This window comes from Herpailurus yagouaroundi, unplaced genomic scaffold (genome assembly GCF_014898765.1).
Source record: "Herpailurus yagouaroundi ecotype Mexico unplaced genomic scaffold, PumYag 191, whole genome shotgun sequence".
NCBI lineage: Eukaryota > Metazoa > Chordata > Mammalia > Carnivora > Felidae > Herpailurus > Herpailurus yagouaroundi.
In genome coordinates this window covers 1,177,593-1,187,587 of record NW_024412422.1, presented here as the reverse complement: position 1 = coordinate 1,187,587, position 9,995 = coordinate 1,177,593, and the positions used below count along the sequence as shown (strand labels likewise).

The following is a 9,995-nucleotide window of genomic DNA, read 5'->3' as shown; positions in this document are numbered from 1 at the left end:
GGGGGTGGGGGAGGGCAGAGAGAAAGAGGGAGACACAGATTCTGAAACAGGCTCCAGGCTCTGAGCTGTCAACACAGAGCCCAACGCAGGGCTTGAACTCACGAACTGCGAGATCATGACCTGAGCCGAAGTCAGACGCTCAACCGATTGAGCCACCCAGGCGCCCGCCCCTATAATACTGTTTTTTCAAAAAGATCAGTATAGAAGCAGATTTATCATCTTTTTGCATTAGAGCTCGTTTCATCAATATTTTGAATAACTGCATGACTTTTAGTGTAGACATTCCGTTATTATTTCATTTTAGAAGAATAGATTTTTGTAAGTCTTTCTTTCATCTTAGTCCATCATATTACCCAGAGGTAGCCACTAACAAGAGTTCCAAGTGCATCTTTCTGCACTTTTAGTGCAAAAATCTATGTATTTAAAAAACAAAATCACGCTATACAATACTAGTCTGCAACTTACTATAAAGTATTGCAGGCATATTTTAACATCAGTACTTCGAGATTGACCTCATCCTTATTAAAAAATGCACAGTATTCTATTGTACTAATGGGTCATAACTGACTTAATCCTTTAAATGGGCACATAAGCAATTTTCAGGTTTTCCATTTTTTCAAACAATGCTACATTGAAAACTTTGTGTGTATAGCTGTATCTATGTATCTTTATAAACTTGTTCTAGTATTATGTATGAGAACTTCAGGGTCTCTGAATATGGCATTTTAAATTGGAAGATACTGTCCTCCAAAACATCTGTACCAACAGTGTGTGTGAGTATACAAGTGACTTTTGCTCTGATTTTAAGTCAAAGAAAACTGATTTGTGTATAGTCATAGAACATAGATTATAGAAACTCTATTATTAGAGTGAATTAGAATAAAGCCTATCATGAAGTTTAAAGAATTTTTAGAAGAAAATATAAATTTTACGACACATTATATTTAGTTGGGTTTTTTTTGAGATTTTACTTATTTTTTAAATGTCTACTTATTTTGAGAGAGACAGAGAGAGAGAGAGAGAGAAAGAGAGAGCACAAGCACATGTGAGTGAGTGGGAAAGGGGCAGAAAGAGGGAGAGAGAGAATCCCAAGCAGGTTCCATGCTCAGCACAGAGCCCGACATAGGGCTCAATCTCACCTCCTCAAAATCACAACCTGAGCAGATATCAGGAGTTGGACACTTAACTGACTAAGCCACCCAGAAGCCCTAAGATTTTAAGTAATCTCCACACTCAACGTGGCGCTCAAACTCACAATCCTGAGATCAAGAGTCACATGCTCTACTGACTAAGCCGGCCAGGTGTCCCCCATTTAGTTGTTTTTAAAAACTACATCCCTGGGGTGCGTGGGTGACTCAGTCAGTTAAGCATCCAACTCTTCATTTCAGCTCAGGTCATGCTCTCATGGTTTGTGAGCTGGAGCTCCGCGTCAGGCTAAGGCTGACAGTGCAGAGCCTGCTTGGGATTTTCTTTCTCTCTCCTCCCTCTGCCCCTTCCCCTGCTTGTGCTCACTCTCTCTTTCAAAATAAATAAGCAAACATAAAAACTACATCTTTTTCCCTTTCCCAGAGCTGAGGATTAGAGAGATGAAAAAGAGGCAGGCATCTGAAGGTAGGAAGAATGAGCTTCTGGGTACAGAAGAGCCCATGTGACATGGAGCCTGACTTATTTCTGGACTGAAGTCCAGTGAGGCAGGAGTATAGAGAGCAGGGGAAGAGTGATCCAACTGAGGCAAGAGGAAGGCAGGGTCAGACCACGTAGGCATCTGGGGATCTGTATTTCATTCTAACTATAATAAAGCAGCTAAAGGAGTTTAAGCAAAAAAAAGATCTTTTTGTCATGAAATGAAATGGAGAGAACTGAAATTAGAAGATATGGTGGTTGGTACTAGCAGTTGATTGTGCTGCTAGAGATGGAGAGAAGTAGACAGAACAAAGATGTGTCTGCTAGAGGCTAGACCGACATATGGAGGTGAGAAAGAAAAAGGATTTAAGGAAGGAGGATTTCTGGCTTAATTAACTGGGTAGAACAGTGCTGCCACTTACAAGGGGAAAGACTGAAGCTCAAGGACAAGAGTGTGGTTTTGGACAGAAGATGTGTAGGAGATACCTGAGTGTCAATGTCAAGCAGGCCTTTGGATTTATAGACTTATAGGAATTTAGAGGAAGGGAAAGAGCTGAATTCATACATCCGGAAGATTTTAGGCACAGAGAAGACACTCAAAATCCCAAGACTATCTTAAGACCAGGTCTGAGACCAAGATGTCTGAAGTTGAACAGACCCTAAGTCTCCTGCTAAAGTCACCTGACTGTAAGACTAACTCATTAATACTACATGAAATTTGATGAGGCTTAGAGAGTAGGATGGTAAAGAAAATCAAACCAGGCCAGAGAATTGATGGTAAGTGAATAATGACTGCCTGCCCATGGCATAGGGTATAAGAAATTACCTTGCGATGCACTGTCGAAGGATTTGATGAGGGTTTTTACCGTTGGGGTTGGCTCAGAGGAAGTTGAGGACCTTCGACTCAGTCCCATCCCTTGCCTTAAGGCTGCCAAATCTCTCTCAACAGCATTCATGTAGTTGTACACCCGGCCTCGCTCTTCCTCTTGCCTGAAAACAATATTGAAATCAGGGAGTTTTTACACATATACTAGCAAATACACATTTTCCCCTCCCTACTGAAAAGCACTAAAAAGTATCAGTTTTTAAAAAGACATTATCAATAGAGCTGAGTAAATTACCTAGTCTAATATTCTCATTTGCTTGGTAAATTCCAGGAAATGACATTAAAATTTTTATATCAGGTTATACTAAATAGGTTAAGTAACCATCAGAATCCATTTTCATCTGAGTAAGTGTAAGGTGAGGACATCAGTAATCAATTAGCAGTAAAATGGGAAGTGGACTGGCCAAATATCTTGACTCAGAACTGGGGATTTCAAGGTTATGTCCTGCTTTGAAGAGTCTGGGAATTCACCAGTACACATGGATTATCTGTACTAGCAGGATCTAATATGCCATGCATAGACATGGAAATACAAAGAAATGAAATCAAAGCTCATATTCTTTAAAACAAACAAAATCTGCTACAGTCTCCAAATAGATTTCTACAAAGGAAAAAAAAAAAAAAGCCTGGGCCCATATTAGTAACATGAGTCTCTGAGATGCTCAGTGTGATGGATCATGAGTCACTGAAAAAAATCAATTACACTTTATTTCTGGCCAGCTCTAATTCACTGAGCTGACAAAAGTTTTCATCTGTAATGAGATTCAGTTGCAGAGTTTGTGCATGTCATAAAACTATCAAGTAAGATTATAGGTGGACAAAAACAAAGTCAGAACTTGGGAAATTTTGGTAGCCACTTAGCTCTTCTGACAGTTTTTTTCCTCCAGATGTACCACAGGGTCTCATGCTCAGAAGGTTTAACAAAGAATGTGTAACAGTGATTATCAAACTTTTTGGTCTTGGAGCCCCTTTTCACTTTTTTTTTTTTTTAATTTTTTTTTTTTTCCAAACGTTTATTTATTTTTGGGACAGAGAGAGACAGAGCATGAACGGGGGAGGGGCAGAAAGAGAGGGAGACACAGAATTGGAAACAGGCTCCAGGTTCTGAGCCATCAGCCCAGAGCCTGACGCGGGGCTCGAACTCACGGACCGCGAGATCGTGACCTGGCTGAAGTCGGACGCTTAACCGACTGCGCCACCCAGGCGCCCCATCCCCTTTCACTCTTAAAAATTACTGAGGATCCCAAAGAGCTTTTCTTTATGTGGCTTATATCTATTGACATTTATCGTAATGGAAATTTAAACTAAGACATATTTAAAATATTTAACGAACTAAAAATAAAAATAAACCCAGGACTTATCAATATGACATATTTTCATGAAAAACAACTCTTTTCTAAAACCAAAAAAAAAAAAAAAAAAGGGAAAAGGAAGAAGAACAGCAGTGTTTTTATACTTCTCCATATCTCTTTGATAGCTGACTTAATAGAAGACTGCTAGGGGCACCTGCTAGGGGCACCTGGGTGGCTCAGTGAGTTAAACATCCAACTCTTGATTTTGGCTCAGGTCATGGTCTCAGTCTCACAGTCATGGGATTGAGCCCTGTGCTGGGTTCCGTGCTGGCAGTGTGGAGCCTGCTGGGATTCTCTCCTTCCCCCATCTCTGCCTTCCCCACCTGCTTACGCACATGTTCTCTCTCTCAAAAAATAAACTTAAAACAAAATAGAAGACTGCTAGATTCTCATTTCTTCTCTATTCAGTCTATTGCAAAATAAAAAAGAACAAGCCTCACAGATAGTAGTAGCTGGAAAAGATTGTTTTAATGATATTAAAATAGACAACTATGGCTTTTTAGACAACTGAGACTTTTTCCTTGATACTATACCAAAATGTAGTAAGTGGTGGCTACTTAAAAGTTAGGTGCAATGTGGAATTTGAAACCATGTGAATAAACTTTTCCTATTCTGTCCATTAAAAATCTCCTAGCCTAATGTGGAGAAAGAGGAACGTTTTGCATTGCTGGTGGGAATGCAAACTGGTGCAGCCACTCTGGAAAACAGTATGAAGGTTCCTCAAAAAATTAAAAATAGAACTACCCTACGACCCAGCAATTGTACTACTAGGTATTTATCCAAAGGACACAGGTGCACCCCAATGTTTATAGCAGCACTATCGACAACAGCCAAAGTATGGAAAAAGCCCAAATGTCCATTGACAGATGAATGGATAAACAATGGATACATGTGTGTGTGTGTGTGTGTGTGTGTGTGTGTACACAACATATATATACATGTGTATATATATACACACATATATACATACATACATACATACATACATACATACATACATGGAGTATTACTTGGCGATCAAAAAGAATGAAATCTTGCTATTTGCAACAATGTGGATGGAACTAGAGTGTATCATGCTAAGAGAAATTTGCTAGTCAGAGAAAGACAAATACCGTATGACTTCACTCATATGTGGAATTTAAGATACAAAACAGATGAACATAAGGGAAGGGAAGCAAAAATAATATAAAAACAGGGAGGGGGGACAAAACATAAGAGACTCTTAAATATAGAGAACAAACTGAGGGTTGCTGGGGGGTTGTGGGTGGTGGGATAGACTAAATGGGCAAGGGGCTTTAAGGAGGATACTTGTTGGGATGAGCACTGGGTGTTATATGTAGGGGATGAATCCCTGGATTCTACTCCTGAAATCATTATTGCACTATATTTTAACTAACTTGGATGTAAATTGAAAAATAATAAATATAAATAAAAATTTAAAAAAATAAAAATCTCCTAGTCTACCTGACATTTTAAATAGATTTTTACCCATATGTGACTGTGTAAGATCATGCATTGGTCATACTCAGTGTTCACTGAGGTACCTGAATTTTCCAAATGTTGACATCTGTCATCATAGGATTTATTTTTTAAAAGTCACATTTGTTTATATCCCCAGTGATCTCATCAGGAAACTCTTTAAATATGGGAAGCTGCCAAGCTTGCGACGGTGGATACAAGTTTCCCCAAATCCTAACATTCACTTGAAAGCCCACATTTTAGCACTGGCAACAAATATGACCAGCTGTTTTCCTTGAAATGACATGGACAATCTCTCTTAATTCGTCTTCAAGAAATATCCACCAAATCGGAATACCCATAGTTTGCCAGTCAGAAAAAAACTCAAATTAAAACAATCACAGAAAGCTTTCCTGGAGACAATCTTGTACTTGGGTATATAGCAGACAGAGTGCCAAGTGTTTTAAGTATACTTCCCATTCATCACATGGAATGTTACAAAGAATATACTCAAGGACCAAAAGTTAGTAAAATTATTACATCAAAGACATCTTTAGGACGCAATGGAATGATTCTATAAGAACAGAATTTCAGTTACTCGGGTTAGCTTTAGAATGAAACATTTCTGCTACACCATTCATTTAATAGTATACAGAAAAAAGGTAAAGTAATAGGAGTTTTACACCAATAGAGAAACAATACTCTTCCACCTCATTCTACGTTCTGCTTAAGGAAGCCAAAGAAAAATGGTTTAGTAATACTTTTATCTGGGTCATACACTAGAGCTAGGCAACAATAAGACAAGATAGCTTTTCAATGATATCCTGTTAAATATTTTTCTATATTTTTTCCTCTGTCTACTTAAGTAATGCATAATCAAATTCTTTTTTTTTTCTTTCAGTAAACTCTATGCTCAAAGTAGGGTTCAAACTCACGACCCTGAGATCAAGAATCACATGCTCTACTGATTCAGCCAGCCATTATCAAAATCTTAGTAATATCCTCAAACATAAAAACTACTGCCCCCCTCCTCCACTCATTAGATGGAGTTTCACTGAGGAACTCAGAGCATATCACAAATGTCATCTCATCTAATACTTTACATGGGTTTCCAATGACCATTCTATGTTAGGTGGGAAAAAACACTACTATAGAGATCTAGATGGTTATAAACATTACAACAAGTGAAAACTCCTCAAGCTGAGTGATGGAGAGAAACTCATTTTGCATTCTTTATTTGGATCTCTAACAATATTAAAGTATACTCATCATTGCCCTGAGCACTGTATAGACAGATCTCCTTTAAATCTTACAGCAATACTGTAAAGCAGGCAGTACTGTCTCCATTTTAAAGATGAGCAAACTGAGGCTTGGGGAAGTTAAGTGGCCTGACCAAGAACACACAGCCAGTAAGAGGCAGAACTGGACAGAAGCCAAGCCTGTCTGCTTCCAGAGTATACATCCTTAATCAGAGGCTATTAATCTAAAGAAAAGTAACAGTACTGGAGTGTGTGGATACAGGAAAGGAGAGACCATAAGGTACCATTCTGGCCCCTTCAGAGTTATTGATTACAGACACTGCCAACAGCTCTGAAAGATCCATATAGGCTGTGCTATTTTACAGGTGTCATAAAACGAGGCCAGGAAAGCTGAGTAACTCCCACTAGCATCCATACTCAGTCACACTAGTGTCAACCCCCACATTCTTTCCGTAATACCACATCACAAAATTGGGATTTAAGTGTTCTCTATTAAAACATAAGCGCACAATTGGCTTCTTAAAACATACTTGCGTGACTTTATTTCCTCCAATTCTTTTGTGAGTTTCTCATTTTTTTCTTGAGCCTCATGTAACCGGCGCTTCAGATCACCAATCTCCTCTTGGGCTTCAGATTTAATGTCATTTGCAATGACCACAGCAGTCTGGAGATCAGCTTGAAACTGCCGCCATTCTGCAGATTCTTCCTACATTAAAAAACTAAATTTTTATTTCCAAAAGAAAGTAATAAAAACTTATAAAAACAATAAAATGTATTTATGATTCAGACTGTAATGCACTGTCCTAAATGATGATTAATTTCTTTTAAATCCCAGAGAATTGCTATTACCATTTCTAACAGGCAACAGGTAATACAATTAATAGTAGTAAACTTATTCTTAATGAGGAAAAGGTTTTCTAGTTGATCTGTCTGCTAAGGCATCAAGCACGAGTGCTCAATCAGTATGAATGACAATAATGTCAAGCCTCCCTTCCTTATGCAAGTTTCTAAGTCTTATGAAAATAAACACATTATTTAAAATTTATATAGCATTTTACCTCTGAAAAGCTGAAGAAGGTAGATAAATGGTATGTGAACCATACTGAAAGATTTTACATGAAAAACTATAAATATCCTGACATCAAAAACTAACAGGAAAAAAAAATCAAAAGTAAAGGAAAAGGAAGAGGAAGCCAGAAGAAAAACACAAAACTCAAACTAGGCAGTCAAAATCATACAAAAAGAGGAGCTAAGGAACTGTATGATCTGCTGCTTCCCACAGTCATGGAGGATGCGGGTGTGGCTGGGTGGGCAACCCGCCCCGCCCCAGGGCGTCTCCTCCACCAGAGCCACAGCTGTCCACTCCCAGGCCCAGCATCCATCACCCCAAAGCAATTTCTGACACCATGAATATAGCCTAAGTAACTGAGGCAGGACCCAAACTATGAGATGAGCTTCCCCAATCTGCATCAGAGTGGCACTGCTATTGGCAAGCTGATCAAATCCACAGAAGACAGAAAACCCAAATGGAAACAGCTTGGCTTGGGACACTTTCTAATCAAGAGCTTATAAACTTTCTTTCCAAAATATAACACTTGCTTTCTAAATCCATCTTTTAAAAATTACCACTCATAAATTACTAGTAGATTCTTCTATCCAGAATCTAGCACTGATCCCAACTTGAAATAATGCCATTTACTTTCTGCCCAAAGCCCAGTGGGATCAGTATTTTAACCGTATCTGAAGCTTAAGATGAATGCTAACACAGTAACAGGCTACATGGCACTCAACTTTCAGAAACCTAGGTTTTCTAATGAGATAATACATGAAGATTTATCCTACCCGAAGTCTCCTGTGGAGTGTCTTGATTTCTCTTTCCATGTCATGTTTTTGGTCCTGGAGTTTTTTAACTGTATCTGAAAAGAGCACAGAAGTTTAAATATTTATTCTTAAAGCTGTGTTCAAAAGGAATAATATAAAGGGAGGAGGAATTTAAATATAACATTAAAAAAAAAGGTCATCCTGCCCAAAGACTTTATTTTTAATACAAAACTTTAAAAGAAAAAAAGAATGTTCAATCCAAGTATTAACCAATATTACTTTCTACGGAAAATACCAAATTTAAATCACAATTTCTGGATTGCTACCTTCCTCAGTGTCTAAATTCTGAAACAAAAAGTTAAGTAAAATCAATTGTTAGAAACACGCACATTGTTGGCTCATAACCAATCAAAATAACACTGACTACTATTAAAGTGTGAATTTTGGGGCGCCTGGGTAGCACAGTCGGTTAAGCGTCCAACTTCAGCCAGGTCACGATCTTGCGGTCCGTGAGTTTGAGCCCCGCGTCGGGCTCTGGGCTGATGGCTCAGAGCCTGGAGCCTGTTTCCGATTCTGTGTTTCCCTCTCTCTCTGCCCCTCCCCCGTTCATGCTCTGTCTCTCTCTGTCCCAAAAATAAATAAACGTTGAAAAAAAAATTAAAAAAAAAAATAAAGTGTGAATTTTTAATCAAAAGGGTTATTAAACTAAACTCTTTATGAAAGATAACTTACTTTACACACTGGAAGAAATTCTAAGAAAGTGGTGAATTAGAAAAATGTTTACAGATTTACTAATTATCTATATAATACCCTGGAGAGCTGCTATTTACATGAATTCTATGGAAAGTCTTTTTATAAAATAAGTGGTATATTCATAAAGTGAATTAATACTCAAATTAGTTCTTGCATAATATAAATTTTCTTCATATAATTCCACACTCACTGTAAACATTTAATTAGTATCGCTAATATGCAAAGTACCATTCTAGATACAGTGGGTATGCAAATGTGAAGGCACAGTCAAGACTGGTGCCCCTGGAACGAGAAATGTATGGGAAGTCACATTCTATTTGGAGGTTCTGCTCAAAAACCCATGCTTAAGAGGAAATGTCTTAGGAGGTGCCACACTGGTAAATGCCACCAAGTAAGTCTATCACAGTTGGTTACTTTGATAGCTCAGCACTTTCTCTTGGCTTAAGCACCAGAAAAGGCACTGGTATCTAGAGACAAATACTCTAACTTTACCAGTTGTCCCCCACTGCAGGAGAATCCTATCCTTTCTGTGTTCCAACTGTTTGACTGTTAGTGCCAACACTATTAAATTTCTTTACACATCTGACTTGACCACTAGACTGGAAACACTTCAAAGTCAGAAGCTATGTGGTAACTTCACAGTCCCAACACCTGGCACATGGTAGAACTGTAAACGGAATAAATGTCGAAACATGCAAGCTAATGGAAAGAGAAAGAGAAAGCAATACTAAAATCAAAACCTATGGAGTTTTAAAAAATACTCCACTGACAGGACTGAACTTTCTTTTTTAATTTTTTTATTTTATTTTAGAGAGAAAGGGTGCATAAGCAGAGGAGAGGGAC

The 9,995-nt window shown here is 38.2% G+C and overlaps 1 protein-coding gene across 2 annotated transcripts in view; it reads right to left on the bottom strand.

Moving 5' to 3' along the window:
* Window positions 1–9,995, bottom strand: part of SPECC1L (sperm antigen with calponin homology and coiled-coil domains 1 like) — a 145,694-nt gene that overhangs the window by 64,371 nt on the left and 71,328 nt on the right. For both annotated transcript variants that reach the window (XM_040443545.1, XM_040443544.1), the window contains exons 6-8: window positions 8,421–8,494; window positions 7,109–7,284; window positions 2,450–2,613 (exon numbers count right to left, since the gene is read on the bottom strand). In XM_040443545.1, coding sequence (XP_040299479.1) covers window positions 2,450–2,613; window positions 7,109–7,284; window positions 8,421–8,494 — 414 coding nt within the window. The remainder of the gene's footprint in view (window positions 1–2,449; window positions 2,614–7,108; window positions 7,285–8,420; window positions 8,495–9,995) is intronic.